We start from the raw sequence: 22484 nt of genomic DNA, 5'->3' as shown, positions 1-22484 counted from the left end.
GAAAGTATGACTATTTGTGACCTAGAGAAAAAGGACAAGATATGAACTAGTTAAATAAAATCTGCTGTCAGTGCTACTTTCCTGCGCTGTATGGACCATAGTTTGACAACTACTCCCTCCGTCTGAAAATACTTGTCATCAAAATGGATAAAAAGAGATGTATCTAAAACTAAAATACGTTTAGATACATACCTTTTTATCCATTTTGATGACAAGTATTTCCGGACAGAGGGAGTATTTAACCAGTTCTACAAACCTCCTTGTGATTAGGATCCTGTCATGTGGTTTTAAATTCCTTTCATGAGAGGTATCATCCCAGTAAATTTGTATGAAATTGCATAGAAATTGGAAACCGTTCAGTTTCACCTCTTGCAGTGACAGCAAAGTTAGATTCTTAACTATAACTAGCATGGACACAAATACGTAGTTCCAGCTGCTTGGCCTTTGCCATTTGTATTGGTGCTGTTTGCATCTGACACATCAAGATTTTGAAACCCGGTAAAATTGATATTTTACCCAATATTTAAACGGCGATCTTGTTTATGGAAAATCTTAATATTGTACACACATACTTAAAGTGATTTGCTGTCCATGTAATGCACTGAGTTGCTTGACTAGGGAACTTAATCAAATTCAGTTCCTAATCCATAAAAGGATACAGGTAGTAACTACTCCATAAGACAGTTAACGCTCTACGGATCATCGTGTATGTTGTCCAATGTAGTATGTCATGACAGCCAAAACTGATTCCATCATGCCTTGATGCTTGGTTGGCGAAAAGTCGTAAACATGAGATTGAGATTCTCTTGTGATATTGTTCAGGTCAAGGTATTGGAATATGTTGGTCTGGCTCCGGAAGGCAGCCAGAGGGTCTCTAGTTTCTTAGAGAAGGCCGCGGAAGGTCTTGTCGAAGGTGGCAAGTAAGTTTATCATCTCTGAACCACGTTTCTGAAAGAGAAGAGTATAATTTGCTGAGAGCTTCAGTCGTAGTGCAACTTCAGGAGCCCACTCCTTTTATTCCCTCCACTTTAATGCTGTATATATATGAGTTGTAACATGCGCGAGATCTACAGGAAGGAGATCTTCACTCCGATGTACTTCTTTGTGGTTCGGAAGCCTCTTTCAGAATGAGCAACTTTCAGGTCCGGTAGACTAGTCCTCTAAATCATCATGATATTTTCCCAGTTCATGTGTTCGCAAGTTCTTATCGTGTGTATCTTTGAAGCCAGGCAATGCAAAGATGCATTTTGAAGAAGCGGGCTCGACCGAGGAGTTTGGCTATGGCGATCCTCGGTTCTTATCTGTAGAAGAGATGTAGCGAAATGTGTTGCGTTTCTGTTTGTTTTGTATTTAATTAATGTTGAGCTTCTGTTTTGTTGTTTTGTCGTGCGAGCTTTTGATCCTCGTCGATTAACTGACTGTTTGACGCCATTGTGCTAAGCGATTAGTGGCATAAATAAGCTAGATGCAGTTTTCTTCCCCGTCAAGGTTTGCATAAGGCCGTTCCGATTTCTTGCCCAAACAAGTGTGTGTACTGTGTAGGATCCGGTGGTGCTGAAGTTTTGTAACCTAGCAACGAGAATTTCGCATGAATGATCGTTCTCAGTACTGGAATTTTCAAGTATGTTTGCCTTAAGAATAATAATTTGAGGGGTATGTTTGCCTTAATTTTATTGTATCACATGACTACCATTTCTCGTTGTGCCTCTACCGAACTTGAAGACATCTTCCCTTTATTATACTCCCTCCGTTTTTATTTACTCTGCATATTAGAGTTGACTGAAGTCAAACTTCGTAAAGTTTGACCAAATTTGTAGAAAATAATATAGACATTTATCATAATAAATCTATACGTTGTAAAAGTACATTCAACAATAAATCTAATGTTGTTGACTTGTTATTGTATATCTTAATATTTTTGTTTATAAACTTGGTCAAAGTTTGTAAAGCTTGACTTTGACCAAAGCTAATATACGAACTAAATAAAAACGGAGGGAGTACCAATTCTTATTACAAACTACTACTCCCTCTGTTCGTAAATATTTATCTGTTTAGAGATTTCAAATGGACTACCACATACGGATGTGTATAGACATATTCACTCATTTTGTTCCATATGTAGTCACTTGTTGAAATTTCTAGAAAAACAAATATTTAGCAATGGAGGGAGTAATTCGATACTTGGATAGTTGGTGATTCAGATTTAGGAAGAAGTTGTAGTAAGTTAAATTTTTCGACAAAGCGTAGTAAGTTAAATAACAGAGTATCAGTGTTTTTGTTCAACAAGGTAAAAATGACCAATAGATTTATGGTTCTATTTGAGTTTTTGCATGATGTCGAGATGGATTCATTCTCGATAAAGAACAACGATCTTTGTGGCCATGTCTGGTGTTGATAATTTATTCGCTGCTGATCTTATGTGAGCAGTGAGGAGCAGTAGCAGGGCGGTGGTGCCCGAAAGAATAACGGACAGAGATCAGGTGACATGAAAATACTGCAGGGCGGTGGTGCCCGAAAGAATAACAGACAGAGATCAGGTGACATGCATGTTTGCATGTCATCGTGTGCCTTGCGGCCTCCATTTAAAATTAAACATTGCAAAAAAATCTGAAAAAATCATGCATGTTCGCAGCACATATTAAGATAACCCCTAAAAAAATACAGATCAAAATTCAAAATATACATCGAGAAACAAAAAAGAGAAACTCAGATGTGAATAGTATATAAAGAACCATTCGTGAACTATTCATGATAGATTTTTCTTTTTTGTTTCTCGATATATGTTCCGAATTTTGATCTGAATTTTTTAGGGGTTATCTTAATATGTGCTGCGAACATGCATGATTTTTTCCAGATTTCTTTTTGCAATGTTTAAATTTGAATGGAGGCCGCAAGGCACACGGTGACATGCAAACGTGCATGTCACCTGATCTCTGTCCAAGAATAACGTCCAAGGCAATTGTAATCTTGGTCCACGTCTCCGAATGAGTAATAAGAAATCTACGTCCTACATATAAATGTATACTAAAAGCATCTTCAACCACGTACCTTTAATTCGACCCTCAAACGTTCGCGGACGCGCCCGGTCAGTGATCGGGCGTGTCCGTTTTGAGCCCCTATTTATCCATCCGCAAACACACTCCTCATTTTCTTTCTCATATGTCCGGTCATGTGCATGTGATTGGTGAAGATGAAGAGAGAGAAAAAAATGAATAAAGAAAGAGAAAAGGTGGTCCGGGTGGGGACGCGTCCTATATCTCCTATGTGGCGGACTGATCGGACGCGTCCGCGAGCCCTCATATCCTCCCTATATTTGGTATGGATATGAGGGTTCACGGATAGCCCGGGTGTATAAGGATGATATGAGGGCTTCAGTTGGGTCAACTTTTCTCTCTTGTCCGGTCAGTAGTCCTCGTGCCCGCCCGGTTAATTTAAGGTGCCCAGCTGTAGATACTCTAATAAGTGAAGAATACAAACTACCGTATTTGTATGGGATCAACCAAAACTAGATCTTGCAACAACGGTGATCTGAATGATTCGAGTCTTTGGCAAATGGTCTTTGAGACTAGGTCTTATGTCAGTCTTGCATCGTGGGATCCTCTTCTTGGCGCTCATTCCTTTTCTTTCCCAAATCCATCTTGCGTCGTATTCATAAAATTCAGACTCTGTCTACACTTCGAGCGTTGGAACGGTAAGAGCAACTCCAACGGGTCGATCTAAACGGACGGCGCTTTTATCCGCTTTTTTATCCGTTTGGATCGGCCCGGTGGACACAAACGTCCAGCGCTGTATTTGGGTCGGCGCTAGTGAAAGATCGAGGATGTCGCCTAGAGGAGAGGGGGGGGGGGTGAATAGGCGTTTTAAAATAATTACGGTTTAGACTTAAACAAATGCGAAATAAACCTAGCGGTTAATTTGTCAAGCACAAAACCTAAAACAACTATCCTCACTTATGTGCACCAACAACTTATGCTAAGCAAGATAAGCAACTATGTGATGGCAAGATATATGACAAAGAACAATATGGCTATCACAAAGTAAAGTGCATAAGTAAATGGCTCGGGTAAAAGATAACCAAGGCACGGGAGACGACGATGTATCCCGAAGTTCACACCCTTGCGGATGCTAATCTCCGTTTGGAGCAGTTTGGAGGCACAATGCTCCCCAAGAAGCCACTGCTGGAATTTAGTCTATTTGGGCAGCCCAATAACTATTTCAGAAATTCCTAATAAATCCTAGAGGCCCACTTAGCCCATTTGTGCAAGGCAAGGGATACTACTAATGTTTAGTCCCACATTGCTAGTTTAGAGGGAGTTGGACCTCTTTATAAGGGAGGCTCCTTTCCCACTTGTATGAGCATGAGAACAAGAGGAACATCCACGCACGCTCCTCCTCCGCCGCCCGCCTCGCCACGCCACGTCTCGTTTCACCTTCCGTTGCTGCCCTCTCGCCTCCTTCTCTTGCGCCTATAAAAGGGAGGTCGCTCCTCTTAGAGAGGTGCACCGCACGTCGGTACAGTAGGCCTCCGAGACGGCACCTTTTGAGTCCTGTACGGGAGAAGGGTGATAAGGTTTTTGGGGAGCGCTCAACGCGACTACTGGCTGCTTCATCACAGACGATCCGGTCACCGACGACTACTTCCCCGACGACGACTTCTTCCCCGACGTCCACGACCTCTTCGACGACATGGCAGGCGAGGACACCGACCCCAAGTCCAGCGCTTCCGCTGCTGCTGTCTCGTATGTGTTCTTCCCCTTTCTGTTAGAAGTCCTGCTAGCGTTCTTGGCTCTAGTTTCTGCCCTACGTATGTTAGGTTCTATGTCGTATAAGCAACTTCGTATAGTGTCTGTTCTAGATGTGTTTAGCTCAGGTTCATATATGAACATGTTGTTTACCTTCTCTTTGTCAAATCACATGACTTATTTTATCACTGTTATACTAGCCATGTTTTATCTAGTATTTCTGTTAATAAAATCATTCGATAAATTGCTCATATTTCCAACAATCCAAAAACCTTATTATAGGCAATTTACCTCGAATGGTTTTGCTGCTTCCATGAGACCTCCTATGTTTGAGGGTATTCACTATAAGAGGTGGCGCGTGAGAGCAGTCTTATGGTTTCAAACCATTAGTTGCTATGTCGCCACTCTTGGCAAACCTGAAGGAGAGCAAGATGCCCAACAGGCACAAGCTTTTCAGAAAATGGATACTTTGTTTAAGGCTGCTCTCTTGAGTGTTCTTGGAGAGAACATAGTTGATGCTTATGCGTCAATTGACAATGGAAAAGATATGTGGGACGCACTCGAGGCCAAGTTTGGGGTCTCGAATGCCGGCACTGTGATGTACATCATGGAGCAATTCTATGATTACAGGATGACTGAAGAGCGCTCCGTGGTTGAGCAGGCTCATGAGATACAGTCATTTGCTAGAGAACTTGAGCACTTCAATTGTATCCTACCGGACAAGTTTGTTGCCGGGGGTATCATCAGTAGGCTTCCTCCTTCGTGGAGGAACTTTGCTACCTTACTAAAGCATAAGAGACAGGAGTGTTCCGTCCCGGATCTCATTGGTACTCATGATGTGGAAGAAAAGGCGAGAGCAAAGGACACACGTGCTCGAGGTATTGAGGGAGGATCTAGTGCCAATTTGGTACAGAAGAAAAACTTTCAGTCCCACAAGTTCAAGAACAAGGGCAAGCTTGATGGTAAAGCAAAGTTTGATGGGAAGAACAAGGTTGTACAACACACGAACTTCAAGAAGAAGAGTGACAAGAAGAAAGGTGCTTGTCATGTGTGTGGAGATCCTAATCATTGGGCTCCTAGTTGCCCCAATCGCTATGACAAGCGTCATCCTAGGAAAGGCTGCAAGACCGCTAATGTTGTCATCGGAGACATTGACATGAAGGATGCTGGGTATGGTATATTTCCCACTACTCTTTCAGTATGTCATTCTCCTGATTGGTTGATTGACACGGGTGCTAATGTGCACGTATGCGGTGATATTTCCATGTTTTCGTTTTATCAGATCGCAGGGACTTCAACCGTGTTGATGGGCAACGGTTCAAGTGCTTATGTTCGTGGTGTTGGCACGGTCGATCTGAAGTTTACTTCGGAGAAGATCATGCGGCTGAAGAACGTGCATTATGTCCCCTCCGTCAATAAAAATCTTGTTAGCGGATCTCTTCTGTGTAGAGATGGCTACAAGCTTGTCTTTGAGTCGAATAAATTTGTAATATCCAAGTATGGAACCTTTGTCGGTAAAGGCTATGAGTCAGGAGGCCTGTTTCGTTTATCTTTGTCAGACGTTTGCAATAAAGTTGTTAATCATATTTGCAACTATAGTGAATCAAATGTGCGGCATTCACGTCTTTGTCATGTTAACTTTGGTTGCATGTCGCGACTAGCGAAGTTGAACTTAATCCCTAGTTTCACCACTGTCAAGGGATCTAAGTGTCAAGTGTGCGTGCAAGCTAAGCAACCTCGTAAGTCTCACATGACTGCGAAGACGAGAAATCTTGCACCACTAGAACTTATACATTCAGATCTATGTGAAATGAATGGTGTTTTGACAAAAGGTGGAAAGAAATATTTCATGACGTTAATTGATTACTCCACTAGATACTACCGTGTGTATCTTCTGAAATCTAAGGATGAGGCTTTGAGGTTTTTCAAGATCTATAAAGCTGAAGTGGAAAACCAACTTGATCGAAAAATGAAGAGGCTTAGGTCCGACCGTGGTGGAGAGTATTTTTCCAATGAATTTGATGCTTTTTGTGCGGAACATGGTATAATCCATGAGAAGACGCCTCCCTACTCACCTCAGTCAAATGGGGTGGCCGAAAGAAAGAACCGTACTCTAACTGATTTGGTTAACGCCATGTTAGACACATCGGGTCTCTCCAAGGCATGATGGGGGGAGGCGATATTGACAGCATGTCATAACTCCATTCGAGGAATGGGAGAAGAAAAGATTAAAACTCTCTTATCTGCGAACATGGGGTTGTTTGGCGAAAGTAAATATTCCAATTCCAAAGAAGCGGAAGCTTGGACCAAAGACTGTGGATTGTGTTTTCATGAGATATGCTTTTCATAGCATTGGCTATAGATTCTTGGTTGTAAAATCTGAGGTACTTGACATGCATGTCGGTACAATCATGGAGTTGAATGATGCGACTTTCTTTAAAGATATCTTTCCCATGAAGGATATGGCTACCTCATCTAATCAGGACATGCCTAGTTCATCGAATCAGGAACCAGTTACAATTACCGAACCTGCCATTTCGATGGAACACTTTGAAAGTCCTGTGAAGGAGAACAATGAAGTTCCTATTAGGAGCAAGAGACAGAGGACCGCAAAGTCCTTTGGTGATGATTTTCTTGTGTATCTCATAGATGACACTCCCCGTTCTATTTCAGAGGCCTATGCATCTGAAGATGCTGACTACTGGAAGGAAGCGGTTCGTAGCGAGATGGATTCCATCTTGGCGAATGAAACCTGAGAGATAACTGATCGTCCTTGTGGATGCAAACCTATAGGATGCAAATGGGTATTCAAGAAGAAGCTTAGGCCTGATGGTACTATCGAAAAGTACAAGGCTCGGCTCGTGGCTAAAGGTTATACCCAAAAGGAAGGTGAAGATTTCTTTGATACTTACTCACCTGTGGCTCGACTGACCACTATTCGAGTTCTACTTTCACTAGCTGCCTCACATGGTCTTCTCGTTCATCAAATGGATGTTAAGACTGCTTTACTAAATGGAGAGTTGGATGCGGAAATTTATATGGAACAACCAGATGGGTTTGTAATAGATGGTCAGGAAGGGAAAGTGTGCAAGTTGCTGAAGTCTTTGTATGGACTCAAGCAAGCACCCAAACAGTGGCACGAGAAGTTCGAAAGAATTTTAACAGCTGCAGGCTTTGTTGTGAACGAAGCTGACAAATGTGTGTACTATCGCCAACGCACGTGTGCAACCGGGCGCACACAACACAAATGCATGCAGCGGGCCGGGCCGGGAGCATAGTCCGTAAGGCCGGCTCCAACGCACGGCCCAAATGGTCCGGCCGCGTCCGTTTTAAGTAAACGGACACAAAACGTGACCCAACGCGTGAGTGCAAACGGAAAAACATTTATTTTTCTTCCGCTCTCTGTTTATTTCCGACCCAAGTTTGGGCCGTGTTTGTGTCGAAGCAGACGGGCGGGACGCACGCCCTTGTCCCCTGGCCTGCCCGTCGGGGACACAACCCACTTTTCTCTTCCCCTGCCCTCCCTCCGCCTTCCGCCCCTCGCCACCACCCCGTATGTACCCCATTTCACGGCCGCGTCGCTTTCCTGCAAGGCCGTCCGAACCATGACCACGACATGCCATAACCGGCCCACGCCGCGTTTGGAGGAGCTTTTTGTCGGTGTTCGTGATTCTTTGTTGCCGGTGCGAGAGAAGCTACGTCCGCCGGCGCCGCCCATCAACCCCCGACAACTTCCGGCAGGCGCTGCATAGCCGCAGGGCGCCCCCCAACGCCAACCTTGCTTTGCTGCCTGCGAGGGGAGCTCGAGGTGCTCTTTCCTGCCGCGTCTCATCCACGACCACAAGGTGTTCGACGCTTTGCTCACAAGGTACCATGGATAGTGGGGATGAATATTTCTTTCACAACTTCATTTATTCACCGGAGAGCTTGTGAAAGGTGCCACTGTCATACTAGAAGAGGTGGCTTCACAAGATCTGTGGACATGGCATTCTTTATTCGGCATGACTGGTTCTCACAATGATGTCAATATGCTTCAGCGTTCTCCAGTGTTCGCAAGGCTTTAGAAGACCACTCCCAAGAGGTCAACTTTGAGATCAATGGCCACCATTACAACAAGGGATATTACCTAACCGATGGTAACTATGCTCGGTGGTCAACTCTTGTGTAGACAATACGCAATCCGCAAGGAGAGAAGAGACAGAGATCTCCCAAATGCAAGAGTGCTAGGAAGGATATGGAGTGTGGTTTTGGTGTGCTTCAGTCTTGATGGGGTATGGTTTGAAACCTGCATTGACATGAAGCACTCAGAAGCTTTGGGAGGTGATGACTGCTTGTGTGATTATGCACAATATGATCATGGAGGATGAGCATGGTGATAGCATCTATGACCAAGTGTTTGATTTTTAGGGTGAAAATATTGAGCTTGAGTACCAACAACCTGCAACCTTTGAACAGTTTGCCCAATTTTATCGTGAAATGCATGCGTGATTGATATACTCATATGCAGCTCCAGTATGACTTGTTTGAGCACATGTGGACTCACATTGACATCCAGTAGATATATCGCGTCATTTCTATTCAAGACAATTTCAATTGGGTTGTAGAACTACTCCCTCCGTAAACAAATATAAGAGTGTTTAGATCACTAAAGTAGTGATGTAAACGCTCTTATATTTCTTTACAGAGGGAGTATTTGATTGTGTTTTTATTTGGACATGAAACAATTCGTTTCGTAAAAACTATTTGCAATGTTTGATTTATTTGGTTATTTGCGTAGTTGCATAGGGCCTCCGGCCGGACGAGATGCAGCAAGGATGCGGCCGTGAGTTGGGCACACGCCTGTGCATCCAAGAAAACGGGTAGACGGCGCTTCCATCTACATCTCCAAACGGACAAAATCCGAACAAAACAGTTCACCTTTGGAACTGGCATGACGCAACGCGCTCTTCCCCGTCCGAGCTCCAAAGCTGGTGAGCCCGCAGTGAATCTGGCGTCGCGTCGCGCGATCGGAATATATGGTCGGCCGGATCGGAACCCACCAGATGTGCGGTACGACACCCACCCAGCATCGTACGCTACGCGCGCACGGCCGGAACCGCACCCATTATTCCCACGGGCGGCCACGCCACGGGGCCGGAATCGCCAGGTCGCGGCGTGTAGCGCTAAAGCGGGGACACCCGGAGCGCGGCGCAGATCACAGCCCGCTCGCCCTCCCTCCCTCCCTCCCTCCCGGCATTGGCCTTTCGGCTCCTCCGTCCGCCGCTACTTGCGACCTCGATCCATCCATCCATCACAAAGCTTCGGCGCCCTGTGCATGTGGCCGTGGTAGGGCAGCAGAGCTAGCGATTTGGCCTAGTTTGTGGAGGCCTACGACGGGCCGGAAGGAAGGGATAGACAGACAGATGGATTCTTCCTGCTGCTGCTGCTGCGGCCTCTGCCTCTGCAGCAAGCAGGCAGGTAGGCAGGCATTGGAGGAGCGTGGCGCATACATGAATGCCCTAAACTCTTTGGGGCTTTTCTTTCTCTCTTTTTGGGACTGATGGGCATTGCATTCCGTCTGGGTGGGTGCGCAGCACAGCACACACTTGTGCACCGGCCAGCAACCGGCCTTTCCGTCTCCTTTGTTCCTCGCTGCCCGCCTTGCTCTAACCTGTCAGAACCATATACCCTGCCTGCAGGGCCCTCTTCATCATGCATGTACTCTACTCTACTCCCCAAATGCTATTGCTAGCCGCTTTTGCTTGTCCTCTAATGTGCATCATTGTCCCGCTCATTTCTTCTCCGTTTTCAATCATCTGAGTACCCGTAGAAGCGATCTAGCCGCCGCCGCAAGGGCGACAAGATTTCCAACGGCTCCCCTTCACCGACGACCTCTTGGTCGATAGGTTTAGGGTTCTGTTAGTTTAGGTTTTGGTTGTTCGACAAAACTTGGCTTCAGCGGCAGCGACACAGAATAAACAAACTCCGGATCTTTCTTTGACCCCGTGTCTTGCTCTATGGTCGATGATAGATTCAGGAACTAGTCTGATCAAGCGGGGATAATGGCGTCGCGGCGGCATCCCTGCAGCAGACTTGTGTCCGCTAGCTGTTCACTCCAGCGCCGACGCGGAGCGAATGCAGATAGTGGTCTACATCGGCGGCATCTGAAAGACGATGGATTGGATCGTGTGCTGAGTTTGTGGTTAGCGGCTGACATGCATGGCTTCCTCCTGTAGTTTGATGGCGTGTCCAGGGTGCTGCCCCGGGCATATTCTTTCAACAGCAATGGCTTCGTCTTTAGCAAGCCACTTTGAAGGTCCGAAAAGCAGCATATTAGCGATGAAAACCACGACGAGCTTGGGTGAAAAGGTAATCTGTTATTTCCCTTTGGTGGCTGCTGCGATGGTGCCGGAGGCAAGCGGCATGCGTTGGTGTCAAGCTCAGCGGATTTATTGGCCTTGATTGTAATTTTCTTTCTTGACTGGTTGCCCACTGTGTAAAGGCTAGAGACATGTATAACAAAAACAGTCGTGCCTCTAGTATTTCATGTAAAAGAAAAGCCATCTGAGGACGGCACGTACTGCATTCGCAACAAGAAGAAGAAAAAAAGGAGAGGAGAGGACTGCACGTACTTGCAACCGGTAACCACTGGCACATTTGATTCGATCACGATCACGAGGCTAGATAGCAAGCTAGCTAGTTAGCTATTGACCATGCAAAGCTAGCTGAGCTGCTGTCCGGGGTGTGCACCGCGAAGGCGAACAAACAGGTGCCCGTCGTTTTTAGTTAGATGTCCGTGGCCGTGTCTAGGCTCCAAGTAGAAATCCTGTGATACGGACGCAACGCAAAACGATCGTGCAGCAGAATCCAAACCCTGTCCGTGCGGCGACACCTGTCGACCAGCCGTTGCATGCACGCGAATGGTACGTAGAGCACACAGCACTAGTGTGTACGAGATCGATGAGGGGACACGGCCGACCGGGCCCTGCTTGGCTGCCGTTGGATCGAGGTTGGTACGTGACCGCCGGCGTTGGCAGCAGCTGAGAATTTGTGCGCTGAGCCAAACCCAACCAAAGTTGGACCCTCTGGCTCTGGGTGTGGGTGTGGGTGTGCAGTGGTGAGATAGAAAGATCTCCGGCCCGGCCCCCGACCCGACGCGAGATCTTGATCGGAATCACCTGTCACGCGACCGAGTTCCCGATCGATCGATCCATGGATGCCCGATATGTTGGGATCCGGTACGTAAATCTCCTCACTCACGCTGCAGAGGCCGGAGCTAGCTAAGCTAAGCTAGAGACCTAGATCAGCCCGTACGATCGATCGATCGATCTCGAGGTTTCACGGTCGCCTTCCTTTAACCAGCTCGTGGCCGGGCGTGGTGTGGGTACAAGAAGAAAAGCGGCCGGCGGTGAAAGGAAAGCTAGCTAGGCATAGGCTCGTCCGTCGATCCTTAACCCTCAAGATACATATGTCGTCGAGCTACAGCTTACACTGGCTAGCTAGAGTAGCTACGTAGGTAGACGGCTATGGGTAGGGTGACATGAGGTGACCCAAAGGGGACAGCCACTCGACCGGATTCTATTCGGCGAGAACTACATTGTCGACCCGCTAACTCCAACCTTTCCCACCCTCCGTCACGCGTAATCACAACAGTAATAATCAACTCAAACCCACTGTGCCCGGCCTTGGTTACTTACGTACGTACCATCATCCAGATTATCACTCCCTCTTTGGTCTTTTTTTTTCCGCCGACCTATTCGTATTCAATCATGGTAGTACAACGAACACTAGAAATAATAAAAATTTCATCCAGATCCGTAGACGACCTAGCGACGACTACAAGCACTGAAGCGAGCCGAAGACGCGCCGCTGTCATCGCCCCTCCCTCCCTCCCTCTTTGGTGATCTATAAGACGTCTTATAGAGTATTTGTTTACATAGATAGTATCATATATTTAACCCTGTCCGAAATTAGTTATCTTAAAATTATTTGTCTAGATACGAGTGTACGTACCTGACACAAACACTAAAATGTGTCTCCATAGGTAGATTAACATCCTGACAGATAATCATTGAGCGCCAAAAGGTCGTACGCGCGCACCCATGACGACGCAAATCATTGGCAGTGCAAAAAAAGGTTCGAGCTCCGTGGAGCTCAGGGCCTATTTATGATCGAGACAGGGTTTAGCTACTAGTACTCACCTAATAGTAACCTCCGATGGTTAATTCAGTTGCGCTAGCTAGCTAAGCTAATGATACCAGCTTTAGTCGTTGATTGAGTTGGCCCGACCGACCAAATATGGGAGGCGGTTCCCCTATAAATGACGGGGCCGGCTCCGTCGCCATGGCTAGCTACCTGCCTAGCACGTACCTAGGCGACTCCCTTTTGACCCTTCTTCTTCTTCCTCCTCCTCCTCCCTCGGCTCCGCTATATATACACGCAGCAACCACCTCTCACTTCCCTAGCTATCTTCAATTCACCACTAGATTTCCACATCTCCAGCCCCTTCATAGCTCGGGAGCTAGCTGGGAGCTTGAGCGCGCACAAATGATGAAGATGTTCTTCGAGGAGGACGCGCCGCGGGCAGACGAGCAGCTATGCATTGTAAGTACACAAGCCCGGCCTCTTCAACCTTAATTTGCTCATCCGCTGAATGCTTCCATATATATGCAAGGAGATAGACGATGCATCTCGCTTGCGTTGCTTACTTTGCTTCGTTCAAATCTTACTTATAATTTTTTTGCATCGCTAACGGAACGTGTCTTCAACGAGAACTCAATAGAATGAAATTGAGCACATTATATATATTCTACGTACCATGAAAGATGAAACGCTTGTTTGGCTTCTTGATTTTTTTTTATCCATTACTTGAAAATTCTGATGCTTGTTTATAAGGACGAAGCAATCAAACGTACGTACCTCGAGAATTGCCATAGTACCACTTGCTGAAGATTCTGCATTCCAGATTGGAAACATGGGAATAAGTTCCTTCCTTTAGGCACCCACAGCTCTAGCCATGACCTGACGTCCTTTTCTTGCCTGGTAAAGCCTCTTCCAAAGTTTCGACAGTCCAAGCAGTAGGTGCACATCTACAATCCATGACATGTCAGACAGTAGCCAAACTACGCTCCCACTATGCATAGACAGGACGTCCACGGCGTATCTTGCACTTTGTTCGCCGGTATATATCTCTGATCACTCATCCGTCCGTGCATGACACAACCGACAGAATAGGATACTTCCAGATCAATCCAGATAATCACAGGATTAAGCGATCGCGCTTCCATTTCATCTGCAAATGACAATACAAATATCATTTATCAGTCATAAAGTAAAATCTCCGAGATAACAGATTGTACAAAGCCAACTATTTAAAGAATATACATACATATATATATGCATGTATCTCGTCCAAATTTTATAAACATAGGTTTGCATGCATGGCAAGGGTCAGAGTGGTACGGTCAAATGGCTAATATCAGGAACCCGCCATGCGAAATGATCAGAGACGACCATATTACCATCCCAGCCGTTGATGCAGAAATAAGACACCCTGCGCAAGAATAGCATCTGCAGCACAGAAATTCCCGTCGTCTGATTTGCATGGACGCCACCCTATAAAAGGTCATTTCTGCATCTGCATGGAGAAACAGGCTTCTTCTTTCCTCCTCTTCCCGCAAGGCCATAACCCATCTTCCTCGTCGTATCGCGATTACATCTTTCACAGCTCCGTCCGGAACCATCTCTCCTCTGGGGAACCAACAGAACAGCTCCAAGGAATTTGCTCCAACAAGTTTGCAGCGCCGAGAGAATCCGGTCGTTGCTGTTGAGGACCGACTATGCTCCCCGACGACGATTGCATCACCGTAATTGATTCTCAGACACAGATCTTGCTTAATTCTTTTTCGTATGTAGAAACATGCTCCAGGACAAAAACCAAGCATTTTCAATTGCTCTGAAAATGTTTCATGATGTCATCTTCCTGGTACCTTGTCGATGCTTGTTCCTTGGGTGATAACTCAATGGCCATCTTAGGTGAATAACTGCATGTACGATACAATAATCTTAGGTGGAATCTTTCATTGCAGAAATCAGCATTCAAAAGCACCAAATCGGGATGAAATCTTTCAATTCTGAACCTGAGGAAGTACCAGAATATAATTACCAAAATCCCAGTGTTTCTGTTTCTTAGATCTTCCTTCTTATTCTTTATTTTTTAGAATAAAATTTCATCTTAATCTTCACAACCTTTTATGTCCACACTTTTGAGTTGCTTTTGCTCACAATATTCTTTGATGATTTCTCTTCAAACAGAACAGTAACTATATCCGGAAGAGGGCAGATGGGCATATATGATACAGTCTTTGATCCTCTCTTTATTCTTTTCATTATTTTACAAATAGTACTGCTTTCTCGGTTAACTACATAAACAATATTTACGCCATAACGTCATGTATGCTTGTCAACCTTAGTACTCAAAGAACATACATGACTTTACTGATACAGAATGATGTTATCACAATATTTCCTATTAGAATGAAATTTGTGTGGTAAAATGTACTCACATGTTTTCTCACCTTCGAAATTTACAGGAGGGGATCTCAAGCCCCATAGCTGCTCACATACTTGATTTCTGCGATAACGGTCTGGGTGATAACCTCCTTGCCGCAGTGACCTCTACCTCCGGCCCATTTGCTGCCTCCTCTGAGGATGTTTCATCCTCCTCCACTGCCACCCCTCCTCTCTGCAGCTACAGCGATGACATCCCAGAAATGCCCTTCTCCCCGTTACCCTGCTTTGACTCCTCCACTCTCTCAGCCCTCCTCGAGGAAGAGCAAAATGCTTGCCCTGATACCAAACTCATTCCCCCAATCAACGAGACACTTGCAGCACCAGGATACTATCAAGCTGCAAACGGAGAGGCCAGCATAGAGCAATTCGGCCAATCACAGCTTCCCCAGAGTATAGCTGAACCCTTGCTGGCGATCCAAATGAGCAGCACTGCACCTCTCTCGATGCCTCTTGCTCCAGGGTGTGATGAAGAGTGCCTCACGGCAGCACTAGCCAGAGGGTACATGAGCCTGGATGCTGCCCTGTATCAGCAAACAGGAGCAATGATCCCAAGTTACAACACAGAGGCATCAAAAGTAGGATTCTTCAATGGTAATAGTGCTAATAGCAATGGTATGGTGGTGTTAGATATGAGTGACATCAGTGAGTATCAGAGGATGATGGAAGGTGAAGGACTGACCAGAACATATAGCGATACAGATTCCATGAAGGGGGTCTACAACAACACTGCAGAGATGCAGGTAACATCCGGAACCTAACAATCAAGTAATATCATACTGCTTAACTGCGATAGTACCAAACTTCCATGCAGCGCCGGTAAAAGAAAAGTGCTTATCTATAAAATTAGCTTACAAATGATATTTGAAATCTCTCTGATCTCTAAACAGAATGGGGGGAACAACCAAGACATGGTAAATGGGTGCAACGGAAGCCCACCAACATTACCTCCAACAGAAATCTCAGGAATAGAAGATTCCACCTTCAAAGTTGTGCGCCTTTCAGCTGAACAGAGGAAGGAAAAGATCCACAGGTACATAAAGAAAAGGAATGAGAGGAACTTCAGCAAAAAAATAAAGGTAAAATATGGAGCGTCTCAGACAAAGCACTGCTTGCATAGGCATCTTACCAATTCAATTCTGATGACACGCAACAAAATGCAGTATGCTTGCAGAAAAACTTTAGCAGATAGCAGGCCCCGTGTCCGTGGAAGGTTTGCAAAGAACGAGGAACTTTGTGAAGCAACAAGATCAAGCTCCCAAAATCATGAACAGTATGGACAGATTGTAAGTCTTCTAGTATATTACACTGTCTTATCTTACCATAAACAGCCCAGTTTATTTAATGATCACGCATAAAATATGGTCATGTACTCATCAAGTCATCTTTTAATTGCTCCATGCAGTCAGTAATAAAAGATAATGCAATCGTGTAGTTTTCTAAACTAAGGTTCATGCTTGTATTTTCTCAGGCGGGTGCAGATGGAGAAGACATGCTTGACTCGTCCGATATTCTGGCACATTTGAGTGGGATAAACAACTACAGCTATAAGTATAATTGTACCATTGAATCATGGATATGACTACCACACCTGCACAAACTGAAGTCTGTGCTCTGCTTTCAGTTCTGCAACCATAATCCATAGTTTCCCCTTGATCCTAGTAAAATAAGGCTACAGCTTTACAGGTTCTGTCACAGGAGAAGTGCTTTTAGTTCAAGTTATTGTAGACTTGGTGTATTGTATCAATCTGTTCTCACCTTTTGCCGTTCTTAACAGTGAGTGTGTTAGTTAGAGTCTCCAGAGCAGTGATTTGTAAAAATAGAATTGTGTCCTTGTCGTAATAAACAGTATCAAGAGTTACCCAAACTATTCGCCATTGTAAGGTCTCCCCACTTGGCGTGGAAGTAAGGCAACTTTGGACAATGTAAAAAAGCTGAATAACACTCAGTACAGAGAATCCGTAATATCTGGTCGTATGTCAAGAAGATTGACAAATTAGAATCCAGTATGATATAGGAGTAACTAAAGTGAGAGTTGCAGCTCAGAAACTTCTGCCATTTCAAGTATAATCATATATTTAATCAAATACTGAAAATGTGACTGGAAATGCACAAGACATTTGTTAACATGATCATATTATATTGCTGGTCATAAGCAATTAGTGCATCACAGACCATTTGTACGTGAAAGCTTATGCACATCACCATTGGATAGCAGAAATGCAGGACTCGCATAATGCGGTTGGGTTCATTTGAATTATAAGCAAAAGGCAAAATGGGCTTATAACAAATTAAGCCAAGAACTCCATATTTTAGTTAGTGGCAAAAAGAGAGCAACTCTATCTTAAAAATAATTGCCCATCCATCAAGAGCACCGCAGAAAATGAGAAAAACAAACGGGACAGAAGAGATCCTCCTATAGAGGACTCTGAACTATTCTAGGCCGAACCCTTATAGATCGGGTCGGTTACAAGAGAGAACCCAAAAGCCTATCTAACACCAGGCCCATTGTACAGGCCCAAGATAAAGAAATAACAAACATTGCAGTTATAAACTTATAATTCATTTCAGATACATGTTGTACTTATTTAAAAAAAAGGGTTGTAGTAGAACTCAAAGGTGAAGTACACAGAACAATGGGCGCTATTTTTACATCATGTACTCAGTAATGCTAAGAGTGTTGTGAGAGGTTCTTGCCTTCTTGACAACAAAACATAAACATTTCAATTGATGGGTTTCAGCTTGCATTCAAGTTATCCAACAATAACCCACAATATAGAAAATCCGCAGTTGGTTAACAGGGAAAATCCTAATTTATACATTAATTTTTCATTCTTTCATTCTAAGGTTCCAGCAAAAGTTCCAACCTGACCATAATAAATAATTTAAACATCTCAAGTTAAACGGAAACACCCTCCCCTCCAGAAGTGAAACCGGAAGCATTGCCATATTGAAATTCTCTACATCAGCAAAACTATCATCAATACCAAATTCCCAAACTCAATATAAAACCCGAGAAGTAACAGCTAACTGAAAAGGTATATGATGGAGACAAGGAGTGAGCATAAACCACCGATTTTATTTACTTTTACTTGTTGGTTGAGGGGTGATGCACAAGGAGTGGCGACTAACTGAAGAACTGACACAGATGAGAGCTAGTACGAAGCAAGCATTGGATCAAAATTGAAAAGCGTACATGACTACATACAACATCTGATGATATAAGCAACTGTACACCAGTTGTGTGCTAATTGCAACTAACTCACTAATTTGGCCGTCTCAGGCAGGCAGGGGCACCGCGAGGCAGAGCAACAGGGAGGGGTCTGGGTCCTCCTCCAACCAGCACCCCTCGTCCTCCATCTCGACGGCAGTTCCAGGGTCGAAGAGCACAACCTGGGCTTCAGATTTTGCAGACCCGGCTAGGACAAGGCTGCCGGGCCTGGTGAAGCCGAGGAAGCGCACGCAGCGGCCGCGCCCATCGTCGTCGGCGCCCCAGAAGCGGCCGCCGACCCAGACGGCGACCTCGGAGGCGATGACGGCGACCTTGACGACGACCCCGAGCGCGTCGACGCCGTTGCGGAAGCCCTTGTGGACCTGGAGGCCGAGGAAGCCCTCGACGACCTTGGCGGAGTTCTTGGAGAGCTTGTACCCCGACTTGAGCAGCGCGAGCGCGAAGAGGGCGGTGGGGGAGGAGGGCGAGGAGGCGGCGGTTGGGAGGAGGAGGAGGGTCGGGGCGAGGCGGAGGAGGGAGGCGGCGGCGAAGGCGGCCTTGACGCGCTTGGAGGAGGGCAGCGAGGGGAGGCGCGCGGCCGGGTCGAGCGCGCGCGCCGCCTTGTAGGACTTGGAGGCGGCCTTGGAGGCGGCGAGGAGGGCGGCGAGCGGGGAGGAGGCGGCGGCGAGGAGCCGCGGCGCCCGGAGCGCGGCCGCGGCGGCGGAGGTGGTGGCGGCGAGCGGCTTGAGCGCGCGCGAGCGGGAGAGGAGGAGGAGCAGGCGCACCCCCAGCGCTACGCCGACGGCCGAGGTGGCGGCGGCCGTGGCCGCCGCGAGGGGGATGAGCGGGGCGGGCATGGGGAGTGGACGGCGGCAGCACAGGCCATAGGGGGGAGAGGCGGAGAGCGGTGGGTGGGACGCGACGGAAACGCCGGCCGTGGGGGATGGGGGGAAAGGTGGAGCCCGGGATGCTGCCGGGAGGAGCCACGTGGACGCGGCGGCGATCGCCCGTTGGGTTGGGTCGGGTCGGGTCGGGTGGAGTCGCGGCGGCCAGATTTTTCTAGGTTGACCGGTGTGTCCGGTCCGGCCGAGACGAGATGCCGATTCCGAAGAATAGCCGCCGCGGTGGGGGATATGCGGCGGCGGCGAGGTGCTGATTCCGGCGAGTGGCCGCGTGGGATATGCCGGAGTGGGAGTGGGAATCTGCCGCGACTCGGTTGGTTGCACTCCCTGGCGGTGCACGCGGTCGCCGTACGCGCCCGTGCCGGTGAAATGCCGTGCTGCACGATCGGTCGGTGGTCGCAGCAGGGGCTGCATACCAAAAAATCAAACTTGAAGTTATAGACGAAAACTAAATCAAACTCTGAACTTTAAACCCCGGAAATTTGGATATCATACTACTCTCAAGCTTCAAAAAATGTTCGGAATTAGAACAGTTTTTTCACATGCTATAAAAATTGTTTCGGATTTTCAAAAATCATGTCACGTTTTCTAAATAATGTTTTTGGAATTTAATAAATTATTTGTCTTGGGGAAAACTGGACAATTGTTTACAAATTTTTTAAGGAATTAGAACAGGTTACTGTGTTTTTTAAGGAAGTTTTTTTAAGAAGTCTTTTAGGGAAGTTTAAAATATGTTACCGTGTATTAAAAAATATGTAGTTTAAGGAAGTTGTTTTAGGAAGTTTCAAAATATGATTTATTGTCATTAAGAAAATGTTTTTACCGTGTATTCAAAAAAGTGCTGAAAACATGTATTTTTTTTAAATGTACATACTGTATTTGAAAAATATCCAAAGTGTAATAAAAAATATGTTAATATGGAAGTTTTTTTGGATGAAGTATTTTAGTGAACTATAAAAATATGTTTATTGTCATTAATAAATGTACAATGTATATTTCCCAAAATTGCTAAAAACATGGATTTGAAAAATATATACATAATATATTTGAAAAATTTCCAAAGTTTATTGAAAAATATTACACGTGTGCGCTAAAAACGTACATTGTACACTGAAAAAAAGTAGACATGTGTCAAAAATAAAATAAAATAAAAATGGAAAATAAAAAATACATAGAAAATCAAGAAAGAAACAACAGAAAACCAAAAATATAACGAAGAAACAAAAAAACAGCGAAAACATAAGGTATAAAGGAGGAAAAAAATAAAACCGAAGGAAACTGTTGAAAAATCAAAGAAAATCTAAAGAAAAAACAAAAAACCAGAGGATAGAGAGCGAACATGCAGCTATGCATGATGAGCGCGAGCGACTGCACTAACGGGCCAGCCCAATTCAGCAAATACAGGCTAAACACTCTAAGGCTCAAAAAAGACCCGGATTGATAAGTTCACAGAGCCAATTTCCGCGATTCAAAATTCTGGTTTTGAATAGATGTTGTCTACAAGTTTAAGGTTTGTTTTGAACTTTTTCCGGCTTCATGCACCAACGTCTGGAAATGCCGTTCGGGAAGCATGGGACTTGGGCCAGGCTTTTCCCGGCTGGCACGATGCGACCCAAAGCACGACATGACAAACCGGGCTGGGCTGGGCCTAAAATTTAAGAAAATGGGCGGCATGACCGGTGATGCGGGTCGTGCTTCGGGTGCGCTTGCGCCGTCCTGGCCTAATTGGGTTCGAAATCTTCAAAAAAAAAAAGTCATTTCGATTGTTTCGCACGCATACATCAATGTCAAAAAATCATTCAGTTATCGTTTGCCCAAGCACGGTATCGACCACAACTACATGCAATTAGTTGACCATGTTGTTAATTACGTACTGTATGTTAATTAGCCAAACATTAATTTATGGAAAATATCATTGAGCGTTGGGTTATGAATCATTTATGAGAAAAATATCTTACTTAAAAGAAGGATCGCGTTAATAGTGAAAAGGTATCATCAAGCATTGGAAAGGGAGGATCATCCTAATTATAGAATGTAGCATCAATCATTGAATGGGAGGATCACGTTGATTATGAAAGATATCATGGCGTTGGATGGACGATCAATAGAATGTGTATGCACCCATTGTAACACGTGGCAATTACCTAGCTAGTACTTCATCCGCCCCATAATATAAAACGTTTTTTCAACACTACACTCGTGTCAAAAACCGTATTATATTATGGGATGGAGGGAGTAAATGTGTACGTGTGCAATGCACTTTGATATTTTTCCCTCAACATTACTTTCTCCGTCTAGGTGTGTAAGTCATCTTACAGAAACCAAATAATCCCAAAATACTTAGGCACGGTGCATTAATTTCTACTTCGTTTCTTGTTTCTTAACATATCAACCAATAAGAGATGAGGTGTGTGCATGCTTTTAATGACTTGAGACTACTAAACACGACATGCAGTGATTAGTTCATTGCATGCAATGCTATTAATTAGCAAATAAACATTAAGGTCTCTCGTTTTCCCCTCCTCCTTGGTCACGGTGCACAGCCTAAAATGACTTAGGCTGGTCATAGTGGGAGTAACATAGGTAGTAACATACATGCCACATAAGCAAAAAAGATGATGTGTCAGGTAATTAATGAAGAAAGAGGCAAATAGAGTAACATAATATGTTACCATCACATAGCGGTTCCCAATACAAAATGAGTCTACAAAATAATAAATGAGGTGATGCATGACACTACACATATGTTACTACCCACTATAGAGGTAGTAACATAGACTAGTAACATATGCATGTTACTAGTCTAAGTTACTCCCCACTATGACCAGCCTTACTCACCTAGACGGAGGGAGTAGTACAGACACATGTGCTCATATATAAAAGAGCTGCTATTAACTGCACGCTAAACATGTTAAATACTCATCACATCATCGAACGTTTATATCTACTCCCTCCGTTTCGAATTACTTGTCGTCCGTATGGATGTATCTAGATATATTTTAGTTCTAGATACATCCATTTCAGCGACGAGTAATTTGAAACGGAGGGAGTTGGATTGAAATGGTTCGATGACCCGAAGCC

At 45.1% G+C, this 22484-nt stretch overlaps 3 protein-coding genes across 3 annotated transcripts in view; 2 read left to right on the top strand and 1 right to left on the bottom strand.

The window, feature by feature from the left end:
- Positions 1-1668, top strand: part of LOC119291992 (cycloartenol-C-24-methyltransferase 1) — a 6899-nt gene extending 5231 nt beyond the window's left edge. Inside the window, exons 12-14 of the mRNA XM_037570804.1 lie at positions 823-920; positions 1074-1142; positions 1230-1668. Coding sequence (XP_037426701.1) covers positions 823-920; positions 1074-1131 — 156 coding nt within the window. The 3' untranslated portion in view covers positions 1132-1142; positions 1230-1668. The remainder of the gene's footprint in view (positions 1-822; positions 921-1073; positions 1143-1229) is intronic.
- An 11422-nt stretch (positions 1669-13090) lies between these two features.
- LOC119294153 lies at positions 13091-17155 on the top strand. Its single transcript, XM_037572402.1, has 5 exons — positions 13091-13325; positions 15314-16033; positions 16181-16369; positions 16454-16576; positions 16762-17155. Exons 1-5 carry the CDS (start codon positions 13269-13271, stop codon positions 16870-16872), a joined length of 1200 nt encoding a protein of 399 aa, XP_037428299.1. The 5' UTR covers positions 13091-13268; the 3' UTR covers positions 16873-17155.
- A 1194-nt stretch (positions 17156-18349) lies between these two features.
- Positions 18350-19438, bottom strand: LOC119291991. Its single transcript, XM_037570803.1, has one exon. It carries the CDS (start codon positions 19356-19358, stop codon positions 18570-18572), a length of 789 nt encoding a protein of 262 aa, XP_037426700.1. The 5' UTR covers positions 19359-19438; the 3' UTR covers positions 18350-18569.
- Positions 19439-22484: the final 3046 nt, after the last annotated feature.

Source organism: Triticum dicoccoides, chromosome 4B (assembly GCF_002162155.2).
Source record: "Triticum dicoccoides isolate Atlit2015 ecotype Zavitan chromosome 4B, WEW_v2.0, whole genome shotgun sequence".
Lineage (NCBI taxonomy): Eukaryota > Viridiplantae > Streptophyta > Magnoliopsida > Poales > Poaceae > Triticum > Triticum dicoccoides.
Note: the sequence above shows the minus strand (reverse complement) of the source record. Positions and strands in the feature narration are given on the sequence as shown.

Bases quoted from the DNA above. Each gene is read 5' to 3' on its own strand.
- LOC119294153 (XM_037572402.1), top strand. From the start codon at position 13,269: ATGATGAAGATGTTCTTCGAGGAGGACGCGCCGCGGGCAGACGAGCAG. The intron at 13,326-15,313 runs GTAAGTACACAA...CGAAATTTACAG, and splicing joins CAGACGAGCAGCTATGCATT to GAGGGGATCTCAAGCCCCAT. The intron at 16,034-16,180 runs GTAACATCCGGA...ATCTCTAAACAG, and splicing joins ACAACACTGCAGAGATGCAG to AATGGGGGGAACAACCAAGA.
- LOC119291991 (XM_037570803.1), bottom strand. From the start codon at position 19,358: ATGCCCGCCCCGCTCATCCCCCTCGCGGCGGCCACGGCCGCCGCCACC.